Source organism: Anguilla anguilla, chromosome 1 (assembly GCF_013347855.1).
Source record: "Anguilla anguilla isolate fAngAng1 chromosome 1, fAngAng1.pri, whole genome shotgun sequence".
Taxonomy (NCBI): domain Eukaryota; kingdom Metazoa; phylum Chordata; class Actinopteri; order Anguilliformes; family Anguillidae; genus Anguilla; species Anguilla anguilla.
The window spans coordinates 56,254,938-56,275,232 of NC_049201.1; the positions used below are offsets into that span (position 1 = coordinate 56,254,938).

Consider the following 20,295-nt stretch of genomic DNA (forward strand, 5'->3'; position numbering starts at 1 on the left):
TAGTAGTTGTATTTGGCTGGTCAGCCCTTAAGTACTTATATTGTGGATCAGAAAATGATGGTCTTTTTTATTTTAGATGGAAAAAAGACCATACTTTTCTGATGCACAATATAAGTACTTAAGGGCTGACCATGATGCCATGTTAACGGTTGAGCGAAGTGCAGTTTCCCTCCTTTGCTGCTACGATGGTTAAATTCCTTTCTGCACCGAACAACACATCAGTGCTGCCTCATGTAGCTTATAGACCGACGTGCAGCAGAGCAGGAGCGCTTTTATTTCTCCAGAACATCTCACAATAAAAGAAGCACTTTTGCTAACATTGCTTTAGTTAGTTCTGTGGGAAGAGTACTAACATGGCTTAATGAAGATGCTAGCAGACTGCAGCAGTGCACTACCAATATTCTTCATTCAGTTCAATTATTTGTACAGCATTTTTATTCCAGAGACACCCTCATAAAGACGGTTTAGAGGAAAATGACATGCTGTTTAAATTTGCTTATTGCCTATAGTGAGCCTAGTTTATAAGGCTAACTATGGACATTTATTCGTTCTTTATTATATAAAAGTTTTAGTAGTTTCCACATTGAACCATTAAAAGCACTAAGAGCATGTTTAAAGATAGCAAAATGGTTGAGCTGTGAGTGATGAGTGATGTATTTAATTTTGTTTCATACAACAGCAAAGTGTGTAAGTAATGATGATGTACCGCTTAACAAAATAAAACTTCACTATTTCATAAAACTGGTGTGAAACCTAATAAAGCATTAGGCCTAATGTAGCCTAGGCCACTGTAACATTCTTACTAACATTTTCTTTCCACAATTGCTTTAACAACAGATTGAAGACCAGTTTGTTAAGGCAGAAGCCCTAGCACCAATTGAGCTAATTTGCCAAATTCATGAGTGTTTTATTTTGAAACCTTTTAGGCAGGCCTAAGGAGAATGTTTCCTTGGCAAAGAAAAGAAAGTAAAGAAATAATGCCTTACTCCAAAGTAGAATGCTTTGGGAGACACTACTTTTTTGATAAGGACCAAAGTTAAGGCACTTCTATCAACAACAAGTCTCTTGTTGACAGGTTTTGGTATTGCTAGGTGGAGCGATGCTTTCTGATGTTCTGCTGGTGTTCTGGCACACTGCCCTTGCCCTCAGGGTGACTAACTGTGGTGCGCTTTAAGGTTTTTCACCTCAGTGATGGTTGCGGTTGTGAGTTACTCACACCCATAGTCAGGGTCGTAGCACTGTTTTTCAGGTTAGTCTGAATGGTCAGCCTGTATATTTAGAATTATTTCGTTTTCTTACGTGAGGACTTCTGCACCTGAGAAATTGATGGTTGGCAAGGGTGGCGGTACAGTATTCCTCCTTTTAAGGCATTGGCATTAGTGCTTGGAATCGGCTGATTCTTTTAGGCAGGGCGTCTCAGCGCATCTCTGACTGTATAGGACCCTGGTTCCCAAAACTCGCCTTGGGTTCCCCCAGCCGGATCCAGGTATTTAATATGTTCCATCTGAAGCACACCCGATACAATCAAGCAAGGGCTTGATTAGCTGTAATATCAGGTATCAGGTGTGCTTGAGATTGAGCATATTAAATACCTGGATCTGACTCAGGGTACACAGTAGAATGTCCAGTGCTAATTATACTCTTAACAGAGTACACAAGTCCAATAGGTAAGATCTGATTTGACATTGAACATTTGACTGTTTACCCAGGGAGAGGTTTGGGAACCACTGGTCTGGGTCTATATACACAGATGTGAAAAGAACAGACTGCTGTTAATAAATGTTCTCTTGTGTGTAAGCAGGCTACAGGAAAAGAATCAACTGGCCAATTTAGATCAAAACTGCGACACAGTCGTTATTAATTGTTAATGTCTAAGGTCAGGATGTGATAGAGGATTTCAGTAAACTGACAAAGGAAGAACCGTTTGGAAAGTGTTCAGGGTCTCTCTGTTGGAAAGTGATGGTCCAATGATGCAATCCCTGCAATAATAAAGTACCCCTATGGTGAACTAAAGTAGTTTCATCATTTTTATATCATCAGTTTTACTTCATCGGTGCTTCCACAAAATGACCTCAGACTGACTAATGTTGGTTTTGCATGTGCATGTCATGCTGTTCCTAAATGGCTCCCAGGGGTCAAGAAGATTGTTCAGAAGAACCGTGATTGATGGTTTATAGGGCTTTCTACCAAGAGCCACTTGGTCATCTTATGACAACATATATTTATGGATGTGTGGTTGATATGGTTTCTCTTGTCTTAACAGCCTGATAACCCCTGCTCTTGAACTCCAGAGAACCTCCCTAATGATCACATCACAGTCTGACCTTGCGTGCGTGTGAGAGAGAAAATCCATGTGCTGTTTGTACATGAGTGTGTGTGAGAGAACATGTGTTTTACATGTGCACACGTGCGTGTCTGTGTGTGAGAGAGAAAAATAGCTTGTGTTTTACATGCGTGAACATGCGTGTGAGTGTGAGTGGAGGAGGTCAATGAGCGGTGGGTGGACTCAGTGTGAGTACTGGGAGCCTGTGGGGGGAAGGTCGTCCCTTTGCTGACTGTGCGCAATTTTGTGTGATTACAGCAGGCGTCGGCCTCCAGGACCAACGGCTCCCCCGCGCACGCCAGATGGTCCAGCTCGCAGCCACATCAGGTAACCGTGACAACTGAGCCCTGGGGCGCTGGAATAACGCGCGCCACGCAGAGGAGAGGTCACACGCGCGCGACCGCATCTTCCCGTGTGCGTGCAGATCCATATACTGCAGCGTGCGCGTTCATGTGCGCCTGCGTCTTTATGCGTGCACGTGTACCTGCGTGAGCACGCACACTCGTGTTACCAGAAGGCAACGATTATCTCGCTGTTCAAAAAACATCGTTTCAGTTTTTGAGGAAATGGCTTCAGTTCTGTTTGCCATCTTACCCCACGGCCTCTCTCTGCATTCGTTCTGTCTGTGGGTATTTTTACTCTAATTAGTGCTATTGATTCAGAGCTGATAACCATCGCGTGTTTGGTGCAAAACAAATGGCTCCGTCTACACCCCCTTTCCTCACTGCTGGCCCCACCTTCCTGATATATGGAGGAGCCTCAGTTTGAGACTCCTGGCTTGTTCTAGTTTTTGTGACTTGAGTGAGTTTTCAGGCAGTAATTTAATGCTGCTGAAACATGGGGATTTCCTGGCGCGAGGATGGTGGAAATCTCACAATTTGCGGTTGGCCCAAAGTTGTGCATGCTCTAGAAAGGACATACATCACGTCCCCGTCCGTCCCATTTCCTGTTCTGGTAGCTCTCTTCAGTGACACAGTGCAACACTCAGCAATACAGCTAACACAAACTGTTCACGCATATTGATTAATAGGCACTTGTCTTGTTAATGGTTGAGTGCCTGACTCATTCAAGTTGACAGCAGCTCTGTCGGAGCGGCAGAGGGAAAACAATCGCAATAGGTTTGTTGTTTGTTTGCCAAAGATGATGTATCGTTATTCATACTCTTGTCTGAGTTAATATTCATTGCATTAAGGGAGTGATAATGGAAAGGGAGGTGTCATTCATCTTTTACTACTAGAGCAGTCTATCCCCGCTGACAAATATGAACACAAGTTTACTTCATGCAAATTCTCTTATGCATTTAAAGATTTATTGATATTTATTCTGCGCCGGGGATTCAAACACACAACTTTTTTTAATGGAAGCTCTCTGGCCCTGAATTGAAATTCTAGACAGAATTTCCAGTGTGCTTCCAGTGTCTGCCAGAAGGAGGCAGTGTTTCCTCAAGGCAAACCTCTGGGTTAAAGCTCTGCGTCAGCGTGGCCAGGAGGACGTAGCAGCGGTGGCAGGAATCTTTTATTTAATTCTTTATTGGCATTGGACCGGGGAGCCAAGCCTCTGCAGCTGACCAGTAGTGAGAAGCAGCTAAAGAGGCCATGCATATTTAACCAGCGTTTTATAATGAAACCTGAGTTAAAGTGTTTGGTTTGTAGTACTGAGCATGCCCCTGCTGTTGCAGATAAAATAGGCCCTGCAAGGCAAATTTATAAGTGACTACTAGTACATCCAAACAGATCTTCACCCCGAGTGAGCTCCTAAGCTGAGAGCTACAGTATATGTGACAAAGATGCACAGGCACAAGGGTAATAGGTGAGGGGTGTGTGTAAGGGGTGTGTAAGGGGTATTAGGTAGAGAGGGTGTGTAAGGTGTGTGTAAGGGGTATTAGGTAGAGAGGGTGTGTAAGGGGTGTGTATAAGGGGTATTAGGTAGAGAGGGTGTGTAAGGTGTGTGTGTAAGGGGTATTAGGTAGAGAGGGTGTGTAAGGTGTGTGTAAGGGGTATTAGTTAGAGAGGGTGTGTAAGGTGTATGTAAGGGGTATTAGGTAGAGGGGTTGTGTAAGGGGTGTGTAAGGGGATTTAGGTAGAGAGGGTGTGTGTAAGGGGTATTAGGTAGAGGGGGTGTGTAAGGGGTATTAGGTAGAGGGGTTGTGTAAGGGGTGTGTAAGGGGTATTAGGTAGAGAGGGTGTGTGTAAGGGGTATTAGGTAGAGGGGGTGTGTAAGGGGTATTAGGTAGAGGGTGTGTGTAAGGGGTATTAGGTAGAGGGTGTGTGTAAGGGGTATTAGGTAGAGGGGTTGTGTAAGGGGTGTGTAAGGGGTATTAGGTAGAGAGGGTGTGTGTAAGGGGTATTAGGTAGAGGGGGTGTGTAAGGGGTATTAGGTAGAGGGGGTGTGTAAGGGGTGTGTAAGGGGTATTAGGTAGAGAGGGTGTGTAAGGGGTATTAGGTAGAGAGGGTGTGTAAGGTGTATTAGGTAGAGGGTGTGTGTAAGGGGTATTAGGTAGAGGGTGTGTGTAAGGGGTATTAGGTAGAGGGGTTGTGTAAGGGGTGTGTAAGGGGTATTAGGTAGAGAGGGTGTGTGTAAGGGGTATTGGGTAGAGAGGGTGTGTAAGGGGTATTAGGTAGAGGGTGTGTGTAAGGGGTATTAGGTAGAGAGGGTGTGTGTAAGGGGTATTAGGTAGAGGGGTTGTGTAAGGGGTGTGTAAGGGGTATTAGGTAGAGCGGGTGTGTGTAAGGGGTATTGGGTAGAGAGGGTGTGTAAGGGGTATTAGGTAGAGGGTGTGTGTAAGGGGTATTAGGTAGAGAGGGTGTGTAAGGGGTATTAGGTAGAGGGTGTGTGTAAGGGGTATTAGGTAGAGAGGGTGTGTAAGGGGTATTGGGTAGAGAGGGTGTGTAAGGGGTATTAGGTAGAGAGGGTGTGTGTAAGGGGTATTAGGTAGAGAGGGTGTGTGTAAGGGGTATTAGGTAGAGAGGGTGTGTGTAAGGGGTATTAGGTAGAGAGGGTGTGTAAGGGGTATTGGGTAGAGAGGGTGTGTGTAAGGGGTATTAGGTAGAGAGGGTGTGTGTAAGGGGTATTAGGTAGAGAGGGTGTATGTAAGGGGTATTAGGTAGAGAGGGTGTGTAAGGTGTGTGTAAGGGGTATTAGGTAGAGAGGGTGTGTGTAAGGGGTATTAGTCTTGGTCACAGAGCTCTGCTGTAACATTAGAGCAGCTGCATTGGGCCGGTATGCCCCACTTCCTCCTGAGCCAAGAGGCTGCTTATTCAGCTGTCTGCATCACTCCCTCTCCCTCCCTCCATCTCTCCGTTTCATATTCATCTCTTTTTCTCAGCCCTTCTCTGGTGCGCTCTCCAGCTCTCATTCCCTGTGAACGTGTGCGAGGTTCAGTGAAGGATTTACATGTCGGCTTGTTTCTGCCTCCCCTTTCTCGTCCGGCTCGTCTGAGCACATCATGTTTAATCATGTGACCTGCTTTCATGGCATCCTTCTCTGTCTTCTCTTCCATGTCTTATTTTCTAACACATACTGATCAATCTGATTTGTTCAAATGTAAAGGCACGCCGGGAGGTTGTCCTCCTGAACTGTCTGTTGATAAACCCTGTATTCACAAATCAGTTATGGACCAGGGCATAGTCCAGTTATCATACTTCCATGTTACTGTCCATGCTGGCCATGTTTATGAATGTTTCCCCGGATGTTTGCTGCTGTATTGTGGTGTGAAATCCATACCAACCCCACCAGCACCAGACACTTGGTTGTTTTTTCTTTTTGGCTCCATGACCGGCCACTTGAAAGGGTGGCAAAGTTAACTGTGTTACACTTTCAGTTCAATTCAGTTCAAATCAAAGAGCTTTATTGGCATGGAAGTAGTAACAATATTGCCATAGTCATAGAGTTGTATGAATGAATAAGATTTGGCATTTGATTGGTTACAATAGGTGAGTTGCAGGAATAATTCGGATACAGTTACTCAGACCCTCTTGCTTTGTCACATGCCATGTCATATCTTTCCACGACTGGGACAGTTATTTCATCACCCATGACAATTATATTTTTCTTCAGGGTTCAGAAAATTAACATTCTCTTTTGAAATTAGACAAGGACGACAAATGTAGAAGCAGTGAGTCATTCAAAATGAACTTTTACTCTTAAATTGTTCACACACCAACTGCAATTCAGAGAATAAGGCAGAAATATTTTTCCCCAATGCGGTTTTACAAATCGCTGTTCTTTAAACACGGTCATGCTTGAACACGGTCTTAAATCACGGTCGTGTTGCTCGGTGCAGGGCTCTGCCGCAGTCAGTGTGCGGTGATTCATAGTGCTGGCGCTCAGGGGCTTACCCCCCCAGGAATGTCCGCTGTTGTGAGTGAGCGGGTGCCAGTGTGGGACCGTCCTGCCAAAGCGGGTTACCTCAGGTGAACTCTGCTCGCCCACGGTTCGGTTTCAGCTGTCACCCGCTCGCCCATAAAGCTTCACTTTAAAAGGGAACGTTTTTTTCGGATTTAAGGTCACACAGCAGCAACTGCTAATATGCCCCCATTAAAAGCAGCAGCCAAGAAAGGCTGCGAGGCACTTGTCTGATGTGTGTCGGACGTCAGTTCAGAAGATGGACCCTGGTCCCTCTCCTAGGGAATTGGACTGGGATTAACTCTGAAATCCCTGTCTAGACCTTTGCAGGAATGTCCTCATACGCTCAGATTTTGAATATCCCTGGGAAAGTCACACACAGTTCCTCATCTCTCCACGACTATCAGTATAGAAGCCACCCAGGCATCAGTCTACATTGCTGTGACGCTTCTAACGGCCTGGTACAATGCGTTCATCCGTGTTCCTGTGGGCTGTATATGGGCATGTTTTGTGAATCTGTACATGCCCTTGTTCGGCAGGTACATAAAGGACGCATTTAAATGAGGATTTTGAATATTGGTAGCTTTTCTGTGTGATGCCCACGTCTGACAGTGTAGCAGGACCCATGTTGTTCATAATTTTATTATGACTCTTGTAACATAAGCGGAATGAAACAGCGGGGTTAGCGCAATGAAATAAGATACAAATAATGTTTTGGCATTCTGATCAAAACAATTATTTGTCACACAGGTTAATAATATTAAAAACCTTAGGAGTGAATTTTGTTTTAATTTACTCATGTTGAGCAAACTAGCAAGAGTGTGACATCTCATTTTGGAATTTTCATTCAGATAAAACACTTTCTCTTAATCTCACAATGCTACCAACAGCTCATGTAAAATATAAATATCCTGATAAATAAACCACACTAATGTCAGACACCGAAAGATGATTGATTCAAAGAAATAGGAATAATTATTTTGTATGGTTCAAGCCTGGGTCATCATAGTAATCTTAGAAAATCTGCGTTTATAGAACGCAGTGTATTTTTTCCTGGCTTTTGGCTCCTTTTTCTCCTTTTAAAAAGGCTGACACATTCTACACATTTAGCAATTTATCCATGCAAACGCACAAGACAACAGTAGATGGACATTTGCAATAAAAAACCTATAGTTTTTTTTCACATAGATTATCAACGAGAGAAATCATCTGTCAAAAAGGAATCATTTGTCATAAGAGGACTCATCTGTCAGCAGGGCACAAGATCGCTTTGGGCAGCAGATAGATGCCATCTGTATTTTGACCAATGCATTATTTGGATTAATTTTCCAGGCTTCCCAGATATCATGTTTTGTAGGCTTTTGTGGGGGTGGGGTAGCAGGTGTGGGGGAAGGGGGGGGTGTTCCTGGGTTCTTTGCAATGAAATGCCATATATTTTACTGCCAGTGGGGGCTCAAACCCGTACTCCACTCTCCCCTACCCACAGCTGTGTCCCTGCAGGAAACCCTAAGAGGATGATTGATGCCAAATCCAGTCCATTTAAACTGCAGTGCCCACATTGTGGCACTGGTGAGTGGTGTTTCACCAAGCAATTTCCCAGAAGTTGACAGACTCATTGGAGCTGTTGAAAAGGTTTTTAAGAATTGTCTGAGCATAAAGTTGCACTGAATTGTAAGGAGCACAATAATGGGGAAAGTTTCAGACCTACCAGTAGCGCCCCCCCTGAGGCATGAGAAAGGAGATGGGGCCGTTAGTATTCTGCTGTGGTGTACCAGTTCCATTACCCCGTTTTGCAGTCCAGATTGGTGGACATGGAGATGGACATCTCACCTTATACAGCCGTGCTGGCACGGCTCAGGGGTTTGTTATGGGACAGGGGTTTAGAGGCACGGCTCACGCTAATCACATAACATGGTAGAAGCCTCACTCATGTGATCCTCTGGCTGGAGGGTCGAGAGGTCAGAATATGTGAAATGTACAATAAGATTGAACAGCTAAAAATGAATGCCAATCACTGGCTCAGCAGACGCACAGCACAGTCAAAGCAATAAATAGCCAATGCATCAAAACTTCCAGAGAAATTGACAGAGTTTTGCACCAATGCACTTAATGATTCTTTCAACCCAGACAGAAATTCCTTGAGGCTTTTTAGATTTTTGACCCCAAGCAAGTCTGAACACTTAAAAATCTGTCTGGACTCAATCGCAAGATTTCACAAAAATTTTGTTCCACAAATACATTTTTTTTTTCACTGAATCGAATCCAGCCAATCAGATTTTGAAACATCCTCTCAATAAAACCCACAATTACTCCGAGCAATCACTTCAGGATTGTGTTGTGTAGTGCCAAGACAATTGCTCGGTGGGGAAGATTGCTGTAATGGCTATCTCTTTGATCAAAGAATGAAGCCTTCAAACCTTGACTGAAAAGTGAAACCACATCATCTTATATTTGTACTATCCCATTAGATTTGGGGAGGGGAAAAAAAAGCAGTAACGTATGGTCAACATGGCCGTCTGTACACTCGCAACACAACTTTTTATATTTACCTAGTTAGCTTGCTTACTGTGGGCTCTGCACAAACACTCATTGTAAAACATGACTATAGACGGGGGTAGTGTCATTATAGTACTGAAAGCATGTTAGAGAACCACAGCTTGGCAAACGTTCGCTAGCTAGCTACTGCTGGCTAAGTATGTCAGCAAACTGTTATTCGCTGTACTTCATTGTGTGACCTAACTTCAGTTAGGAATGTATTCAATATGTGCGCTAATTAGCAACCTCAGTAGTTAAATATAAGACGTTGTTACTAGCAAACTGCAGACTGCAGTCAGTAGTGTTTACCCTTTTAGAGCATGATACTCATGTGTTTACAACACAAAGAGAAATCAGCTTGCAGCACAGCCACAGAAAATTAATCAGTTTTGATTCGTCTTGATTTGTTAAATGAGCAAAATGTTGTTTTGCTGTGGAATTTCCCTTTAATCAATTTTTAAAAATTTTTATCAGCCTACCCCTTTTGTAAACCAATTAATTATTATGAATAGCCTTCTATTAATCATTTTTGTGCAGGTGATATAACTGCACTTTTTATGTGCGTAGGCTGCTTCCCACAGCTAAAAATACAACAATGCGGCACACAAAAAAATGCTACTGCTGCATATCCTGTGATTCTAATAGCCACACGGAATGTAACGTGCAACAGTGTCGGACCACTGCTGCCAATTACTGTTAAGCGTCAATTGGGGCAGCACGCTATATCGAAACGCGGTTTTTTAAAGCGTGAGACTATGATAACTGCCGCCATGAGACGGATAGGCTATCTTTCAAACATCATCACAGACATCTATTGGGTATTGATAAGGCAGCCGTTTGGTTGTTCACTACTGCATCGGGTATGATGAAAGAAAAAAATAGACGAAAGATTGCCTGTACGGCCCATGGCTGCGGTCGTTCTTATTATGCACAAAAAAACACAATTTGATATATCACCCTGCCCTAGTGTCAATATGGATGGCCGTAGAGGTGTAATTATCTAATACATGCAATCAAAGATGCTGAGGGATGACTGAATTGCAGCTGATAAGACTACTTTGTAAAAAATGGTGACCCTAGTCATTAGTACTCATTAGGTCATAGCTTGCATTATTCCACTAAAGGCTGAGGCACAGGTAGCTAAAAATTAATATTTAAAAAATTCACATTTCTCTATATCCTAAACATCTTTGTGCTGTGTTATGCACTGAGTAATGTTTTTTCAGGGACAAAGCCCCTTGTAAATATGCAGTAGGTATGGGGCAGGGTGTGTGAGAGCTGGTAGCCTCATTCTTGAAGGGTGGCATTGGAACCATTTTCAGATGGGGGTGAAACTCGGCAGCATTCTGGCATAACTGGCTGTCGGTGCGCTCTGGTGCCTGGGTGTGGTGCGTCCATGTCTAACAGTGAACTGACAGTGGAGATGATGGCAGCCCCCCCAGTAGAAGAGAAACCGTCTCATCTTCAAATGTCAGCAATTTCATTTGAAGTGTCTTTCATCAAAGCAGGATTGAGGATGGACTCCTGGCCTGCTCAGTCAGCTTCAAGTTGCTGTGAAGGAGGAGTCTCACCAAACAGCTAAAACCGGGCTTTGCTTTTGAAGTTCATTTCCTGGTCTTGTTGAGCGACGTTGCTCACTATTGGCTCCAGTATAGGTGTTTCAGCCGCCCGTTTCATTGAGAACACTATGGTCAAAATACGAAGTCAATTTTATTCCCCACAAGAAAATGTAGTGTGTCATTAGGTGTGTTTTCTGTCTTATGTCTCCCCATGTGCCGATTATTGTTATTGTTATAAGTTATTCTGTTCTTTCGGCAATATTTTAATATTCTGTGGACATTTAGCGTCACAGCCAAGTCACTGTATCTCATGCGCCTACTGGCTAACTTCATGCCCATATAAGGGTCCCCCTTTCTCCTACTGCGTAGTCTACAAAAACACGCACATTACACGTACTCTCATACACTCACTTTTGCTGTGACACACATGATAATCCCACCTTTGTGCAAGTGCCAATAATACCTTCCATGTTTAATCTGTCATGTCCTATACAGGATGGCTGGGAGAGAGTAATAATGGATGGATGTACGTGGTTAGCATTCACAGAGAGAAGGCGCTCCGATCAATAACATCTCTGGAGCCCCGCACCATGCAGGGAGATGCACGATAAACTGAATTAACTTTATTTATATTTCATGAGTCTGCGAGTGACAAATAATAAGGGAGGCAGGAAAGTGTGGAGGAGATATGGCTGAGATGTGGCTTTCCCTGATGTGCCGCTATATCGCTGGCCAGCTTGTTGTAGCTTATTGTGCTGTATGTGCTGACACACAGGCACCAGTGCGGGGTGTTCCATGACCCAAACGCCCATCCCCATTTCTTTTATTCTGCCGTACATATATTGTGTACAAACAAATAACCTCTGTTGGCAGCAACAAAACGACTTGTCGACCCGTCGCCGAAACCTCTTTTCTGCCGCAGTGGATTAGATGACCCCATCACCACAACTCATTCATTTTTACACCTTAAACAGCGACTGGATCAGGAGAGGTAAATATCAGAGCATGGCATCTGTGTTTCCCGTGGCCTGTAATCACTCACATATGACATGGGCGTCTTTTGGTTTCCATGCCGACAATCGTGTTAAAAAAACACATGGCGTGGAGACTTGAGAAACTTCATGCTTATTCTATAATAGGGAAATGACTCAGTGTCTCTGCTTGCTGTTCAGGTGTGCCAAAGTCCATGCACTGAAGCCTTATGCCCTGCCTCTCTGGTTGAGTGAACCCCAATGAACGTTGGACTATTTTACACTGCCCATGCTCAACTATTGGGTATAGTATAAATGAGTAAAATGCGTATTTTCCCAATGGTTCTTAAATTTGCTCAAGATTGAACTGAGTGGAGCAGACTTTCAGGCTGCTTGTATAGACTATGCTATGTCCGGTTTGACTGATTCAGTCAAGAAACAGTGGAAATATATCTTAAATTAATCATTTATTGGTGGGCTCTTGGAAGGAGTTGTGAATGAATGCAGATTTAATGGCTTCTGATGTTTCTGAGATCGGAAGGTGTGTGTGATGTCCTGATGAGGGACTTGGGAGGCCATTTAATACTGCTGTAACTGCAGTAGTGTCCAATGGACAGAGGCTTGGCAGTCAGCGTAGAGTGTTACTTGTTTGAAAGGCCAGAGTGAAATATAAGTGATAAAATGCATGGTGAATAAGTTCACATATATGTTGCGGCTTTTTGGTTTGTCCATTTTCATTAAAACCGTAATAAATCAATGCTCAAGCAATGCCCGAGCTGTAATTATGGCTAAAGAATGGTCACGGGCGAATTGTTTGCTTTTGAAACAAAGGTCAAGTGGGGAGCCAGGCTTTTCTCTCAGGCCTTCCGTCTCCATGGAAGGGCTGTGAAAACATTTGTTTTACAGTTAATCCTTATGAAAACAAGGGCAGAAATGTAAATCGGTTTTAACGCTTGGAGTGTAATTCCGCATTAAAGCCGGTCTTGTTCCCTTGAACAACACGGATGCCAGGCTCTTACCGTAAAATAAATGTTATTCGCCTCTTGGAAGCCCGGGGCTGGCCGTGCAACGCAAGTGGCTTTCAATGCTAGTATCCTCTTTCAGTGCGGCCGCGCTCCAGAAGTTTCCGTCCGACAGAAAAGCGGGGTGAAACGCAGCAGGCGTGTGACTCACACTGGCCACCACGCAGTGTGAAATTCGCTCATGGACGGGTCCATGGCCAAGGCCGCTGAACGTGGGAGAGAAAGTGGACCTTGCCCATGTCCGTCAGTGGAAGAGGTTATCAGCCGTCGGTAGTCTGGGAGAAAGCTGGGCCGTCTCCGCGCCAGCCGCTGGAGTCCAGGGATCCTCCCTCTGTTTTGCTGAGCTAATTAGGGAACTGCAGTAACATCTGGTATCAGAAGACAACAAGGCTCTGTTTTCCTCTGGACCCGCAGAGCCGATTTGGCCCCTCTGTATACTGGGAGTGTTAAGAGGGAGAAGAGAACAGGAAAGAACAGAGTGAAAGAAGGAGACAGGCAGGATGTGGGAAACATGAGCAGGTTGAGCATATGGCTTTGTCTGCGTCGCCACCGCCGGTTGCTTTGTGCCAAACGGGGAGTCTGTGGGGAGGGGGGGGTCACCAGGGCTCTCAAAAGGAATCCTGTCCCCGGGGGAGGTGGGGAAGATGGGTGTGAACTTACCGTCAGCATCACTGGCCAAGATTTATAAATTGATTTACAGTTTCTTCATTTGGCAGACTCATGTAGCTGAAGCGGCTTTCATAAGTGCATTTCATATAGTTAGCAAACTACACTAGAGCTAAGGATAGGCAAAGTTTAAATGATATAAGTTCCACCGTCAAGGAATTCTGTGGAAAATAATCAGTGTAAAAACGCATGCCTAGGTAGCTGGCTAGCTGGAAGTGAAACCAGGAAATGGGTTTAGTTTGTCTCAGTGAGGGCCAGCACAAAAAACTCAAACATTCAGAAGCAACACGAATATACCCTGAAAACGATTAACTTGTCAAGGAATATGATTTTACATGTAGTATCCTTTAACATGTAGTATCTCTCCCTTGATAGCTTGCTTCCTAGCTCAGTCTCACTTGAGTTGACGATACCAAAGATCATCTTAAAAGCCACCAATGCAAAGCAGCTAACAGTGATATTGTTCTTATAAGGAGACTGATTCGGCACACAAAGACAGAGAAATAAAACGTAGGACTGGCAAGGGCGTTCTGTAGGCTTTATGATGCTGAATAATCGGTGTGTAAGTCAAGAGTGAAATACACAGTGCAGCAGGGACATCTACTCCAATCACCACGATCATGTATTAAGTGGCAGTAGTACTATCCTGTTAAAATAATATCACAAATGACTTGTTGGTTTTCCATTTAAATCAGTTTTCGTTTTCTTTTGAAATGTGTCCAGGTTGTAAACTATGTGTTTCTCCAAAAATAGTTGTTTGATAGCCGCAGTCATAAAATTGTAATGATGTTTGTATTTTCAGACTAGTTGGAGTACCTCCAGCGATAATGCCATCTGTGTTGGCAGGGACCGTCTTTGGGCTTCCTGCTTTGTGAGGTTTCAGTTTTGGATTTAAAAATTAGAATGATCCAAGTTTTGTTTGGAATGGAACTGGAAGCACCATTATTTGGATGGGACTCAGAAAGCTGTGGTGATATTTTATGGCTGCCCTGTGTTTGGGTTTGTAATAGCCAAAGAATCCTGTTCATTGAGGTTTATCTGGGAATAAATTACGGAATATGGGGCATTTTGTTGCTGCAGAGTAGCTGCATATTATTTATAATGTACAAACAAATTACTATTAAACTGTTAATTAAAGTCTTTCTCCCATAATAGGTTCTTAAACTGTCATCACTGTCATCACCAATATTGATAAAGTTAACACCTGCTCCTCATATTCCTGAGTCAAGTGGTTCATTCACAGCCAATGGGAATTAATTTGGCTGCATGTAGATGTTAAGATGTTATAAATGATCTATAAGTATGATATTACATTTAGTGTGAATGTGCTCTTTAAGTTGTAACTGATGAGCTTATCGTATTTAGTCAAGGTGGCTGGTTTATTATATTAAATCCATGCTATTTTCACTGGTGATGTAGCATGTGTCCTGTTAACAGGAAAATGTTGAAAATGCCAATATCAGCAGACATGTGATTTTTGGCTTTTGAACTAGTTAATGGTAATAGTTAAGTCCTTTGATTGTTTTTTGGAAAGGGGCAATTCAAATGTGAATCAATGACCAATGTGTGGTCTCTATGAAGCAATGGACTGTGTGCTTAGATTTCTTTCTTTCTGTCTGTACTGTTTGAAGATCTGTGAGATTTTAAGTACATACTGACATCATACTGAGTTTCCTCAGACAGAACAAGCTTGAGTAGTTCAGATTCTTGGCTTTAGGCAATTTCTTGTTCCTTAATCACCCAGTCATTTTTTCCCCAAACATGTATAGACCTTTTGGAAATCTACACATGCGGAGGACGGAGTGTGGCACAGTGGGTAAGGAACTGCGCTTGTAACCGAAAGGTCGCAGGTTCGATTCCCGGGTAAGGACACTGCCGTTGTACCCTTGAGCAAGGTACTTAACCTGCATTGCTTCAGTATATATCCTGCTGTATAAATGGATACAATGTAAAGTGCTATGTAAAAAGTTGTGTAAGTCGCTCTGGATAAGAGCGTCTGCTAAATGCCTGTAATGTAATGTAATGCATTTGGCAAATGCTTTTCAAATAATTTGGAATTATTTCAACATATGTGAACACACTAATTGTGCACAAAAAAGAAGTGAGAAAAGAATAAGCAAGGGAGATGGATAGCAAAGAGAGAGCATGAGAAAAGGAGAGGTGGAATGTAGGTGGGAGATGTGGAACGACAGGAGAGGAAGGACAGCTGACAATGATCATTTCAGTGCAGGGAGTACTGGTTTCACCTACTGCCATATTGCTGTACCACTGAACAAGAGGATTGCCGTTAAGGACCTTAGGAGACATTTCAGAAATGTGAGGGAGATGACAAACCCGCACCTATGTCCTCCCAGAAGAAATTATTCTGTGGAACCTGGAACATTATGGTTTTCTTTTTCATATTTCTTTAGAATATGATGGTGGGTTGTTATGGCGATGGGTTGTTGTGACGGTGGAATGTTGTACTGGTGGAACACTGTGGTGAGGGGACATTACAGTGCTGCCCAGCTGAAGGACATCTGCTCCCAGCTCTCCTGTGATTGGACTTGGAAGGCTGTTCGTGACTGTTGGGTGCTGTAGGTAATGCTTGAACCATCAATCCCGTCTAAAGGCTTGGAACTGTTTCATTTGCTCAGTGTGGCGAGTAATTTGATCAGCTCAGTAATTAACCAATCAATCAAAAAAGAAAAGATAAGTAAGGTCCTTGCCACCCTCTAGAAGTTTTATTTGGTCATCCCTGACTGGGTGAACAAATTGCTTGCTAAACGAATCTACGCTTGTTCCAAGTCGTTAGAAGTTGGATGGCTGAGAAATCAGCTGTAACACCTCTGAGGCCAAGGCCAGCTCCTCTGATACACCCTGGGATTGTGTTCTTTTTCTGATGTACAGCAGGATTGTGTGTTCTGTCTGATATACAGCAGGACTGTGTGTTCTGTCTGATATACAGCAGGATTGTGTTCTTTTTCTGATGTACAGCAGGATTGTGTGTTCTTTTTCTGATGTACAGCAGGATTGTGTGTTCTGTCTGATATACAGCAGGATTGTGTTCTTTTTCTGATGTACAGCAGGATTGTGTGTTCTGTCTCTATACAGCAGGATTGTGTGTTCTTTTTCTGATGTACAGCAGGATTGTGTGTTTGGTCTCTGATATACAGCAGGATTGTGTGTTCTGTCTGATATACAGCAGGATTGTGTGTTCTGTCTGATATACAGCAGGACTGTGTGTTCTGTCTGATATACAGCAGGATTGTGTGTTCTGTCTGATATACAGCAGGACTGTGTGTTCTGTCTGATATACAGCAGGATTGTGTGTTCTGTCTGATATACAGCAGGACTGTGTGTTCTGTCTGATATACAGCAGGACTGTGTGTTCTGTCTGATATACAGCAGGATTGTGTGTTTGGTCTCTAATCTACAGCAGGATTGTGTGTTTGGTCTCTGATATACAGCAGGATTGTGTGTTTGGTCTCTGATATACAGCAGGATTGTGTGTTTGGTCTCTGATATGCAGCAGGATTGTGTGTTTGGTCTCTGATATACAGCAGGATTGTGTGTTTGGTCTCTGATATACAGCAGGATTGTGTGTTTGGTCTCTGATATGCAGCAGGATTGTGTGTTTGGTCTCTGATATACAGCAGGATTGTGTGTTTGGTCTCTGATATGCAGCAGGATTGTGTGTTTGGTCTCTGATCTACAGCAGGATTGTGTGTTTGGTCTCTGATCTACAGCAGGATTGTGTGTTTGGTCTCTGATCTACAGCAGGATTGTGTGTTTGGTCTCTGATCTACAGCAGGATTGTGTGTTTGGTCTCTGATATACAGCAGGATTGTGTGTTCTGTCTGATATACAGCAGGATTGTGTATTTGGTCTCTGATATACAGCAGGATTGTGTGTTTGGTCTCTAATCTACAGCAGGATTGTGTGTTTGGTCTCTAATCTACAGCAGGATTGTGTACAGTTTCTGATATGTGGTGGGGTTGTTGACTGTGGGAGGCGCTGTCTCATACACTGTGGAATCGTGCTGTATGACTGCATTGGATGCAGCTAATGGTAATGCACTCACGCCACATCCCATCGCATTACATGCCAGTGCATTATTCACTGGCCTAGAAGAAGGCTCAGTTCAGGGAGACTTACGGGGCTTTTACTGCATAAGACTTATTATTCTGAATCAACGTCATACAGCTTTGTTTCCACGGATCAGCTGAGGGCAAAAAACCCCGATGTACAGTATTCCACTGAGGGGTACAACATCAGTGTGGTGAAGTCATAGCTCTGATCCAATAGCCTTAGCCTACTGACCTGCATTAAGCCTCTTGGGATGCTACTGGCCTAAAACGTCACTGTATTACATTGTTTTGCACCAGCATTTATCTCATTATCATAATAATTAACATCCCTTAATAGTTCTGCTGTTTACCACCATTTATATACTCATCATTATAATATTCAGCTACTGTACTGCAGTGCATGCAGAAGAGACAAACTTGAGATCAGCTTGAAAATATTTTTGTCTTTAGTGCCTGCTTATAATGCTGCCCACAGTATAGTGTTGACCTAGCTTTAACTGCAGTGCTGACCCTTTAAAGAGGATTACATATATATGATGTACATATATATGATATACTGTGAAACTGCTATTAGATGCTGAATCTAATAACAGCATTTTAATCTCTTTTAATAGCTGGATATAAGACATAAAATTGAAAATTAAAGCTAGTCTCCAATAATATCCAGGTAGCAAAAATAAATCACTGTGGTAACAGGCAAGCGGTTCATCAGTTTCTCACAGCTGCACGGCTAATGTACGCTAGCTTATCGGAGTGGTGGCAAAGAGACATTTGATGTTAAATGCAAATTAAACAATATTAAGTTCATTAAGGACAACTGGGTGAAGCAGACCTCTAACAGTGGCTGTTTTCCTACAGATGATGGGGCTTGCCTGAATGGCAAACTAACAGAAGTTATACAGTGCAGTTAGTGTCTCTTAATTCATGCAATGACCTCTGAATGCCGTGAAAGCATTTAAGTACAGTTTAAGAACACTGTGTGCGGTTCCTTTTAATCACATTTTCATTTTGAACCGAGTCAATGGGTCAGCTTTGGGAAAACACTGCTTTGTTTGTAAACTCATTATCATATTGAACTGTCAGTTAAAGCTAGGTTTTCCCTCTTTGTGACTAACACTGCTGGCCTTAATGCAGGAAGTGTGGGTGCCAGAACTTGGGCCAAATAGATAGCTGTTCTGCACTTACTTCTAGAAGGTGAGAATGGGATGGTGAATTATTTTGCAGCTGCTCTTGTGTAAACCCTGTGACCCAATGACTCCCCCACACTTCAGCTCCCGAGACAGAGAGAGGGGGCGATACGCCCAGCCCAGGGACAGAAGTGTTGACCCTGTGGGGCAGTAAAACACTGCAGTGCAGCATTATTAGAGTGCAGCCATGAGGCCCACCCCGCTGGATGTCTCGATATCAGGTCCCTGATTGGCTGGCAGATGTCAGCAAGCGCATTACATACAGTACAGTGAAGGGTATGCTTCCTGTTGCTCAGGAAACTTTTCCCAGCCTTTTCTCCCCCTCCTGCTGAAGGGGAAAGTTGCGCTCTCGACCTGGGCAGCCTGCGTGGCCATATGGCTCCATTCATCAAGCGTCAGCATGCATTACAGCGCGTGTCACTGCGCGCCGCGCCGCGACCTGCCGCTGCGGATTCAAACGGCTAAATGACACGCTGGTCGCCGGGCGCCGGGACTCCGCTGTCAGTCTCCTCGCACGGCGCACCGCGAGGAACACGAGCTACCTCCCAAAATGTAGAGATATTTATACGAATGCACGCAGGAGAGTGCGTTGAATGATCTACGAGCCACTATGAGCGTCGGGCCCGTGAATGGAAACATCACCCTCTTCTGCGGTAGCTGCTTGAATCAATGCGCCATGGCAAATGAAGAAAATTAACGGTAATGATTATCCAATCACTGTTCCATCATTGGGAAGCACCAGGAAGGCACCTCTTGTCATTCAGTAATTTCTTTTCATTTCTCAGCTCACAGCTGAGCTTTAATGGGCTGTTTGCCCTACGTTTTCATACATAATGGAACATTGAGTATAAAACTGAATGAACTCGATGGCAGTGGGCGCATAATTACAAGTAAGGAACTGGAAAAGTGAGAAATGATCATTTCAAACACTCGGTGCCATCTCTTCTTTGACATAAGATATTCTGACCCTACTAGTGCATCGTTGGTCGAACCGTCTCTGTGAAGCAGATTAAAAATTTATGCAGTGGCCTAGTACTTGTAGTACCTCGGCCAAATCCAATTCAGCTCTGTAGACTGTGTGAAATGGCTGTTTGCATTTCTCTTGCAGCCTACATTTATATTATTGGAACAAAAAGTTTACATTTTTGGAAGTGGAACCTTTATTTGAGTTTATTTGGCAGTAATCAGTATCATAATAAAATTTACTGTTATTTCAAGTAGATATGTTTATGTAGCATCTAATATTTGTTGTACTGTTTTGGTTTCAATTGCGGTTTTGTTGACTTTCCAGAGTATTTAGCAATGGTTGGCGTTCTCTGTCGTCAGGGGGGATTAGTAACTGTTTTGTTTTAATATGCTTGGTTTGTAGTTTTCAGTGTGGTTGGAATTTCTTCATGCTGGAGAGGCACAAAAGGTCTTTCATAGGATAGTGCCGAGTCATTTTCTCTTTTCCTTGCCAAACGGCTTCCCGGAATTCTGCATTCTAAGGGTCTTTTCCAGGATCTTTATTTTCTGTGAAGCCACATGAAAACTCTTTCCTGGTGTCAGTATGAAATTTACCTTTCACCAGCTATGCAGCTATGCCTCATTTCCTTCTGAGAGAACACACCCTCAAATT

At 43.4% G+C, this 20,295-nt stretch overlaps 1 protein-coding gene across 3 annotated transcripts in view; it reads left to right on the forward strand.

The window, feature by feature from the left end:
• Positions 1–20,295, forward strand: part of rbms3 (RNA binding motif, single stranded interacting protein) — a 290,727-nt gene that overhangs the window by 32,484 nt on the left and 237,948 nt on the right. For all 3 annotated transcript variants that reach the window (XM_035411964.1, XM_035411956.1, XM_035411971.1), the window contains exon 3: positions 2,582–2,650. In XM_035411964.1, the coding sequence (XP_035267855.1) occupies positions 2,582–2,650 (69 nt within the window). The remainder of the gene's footprint in view (positions 1–2,581; positions 2,651–20,295) is intronic.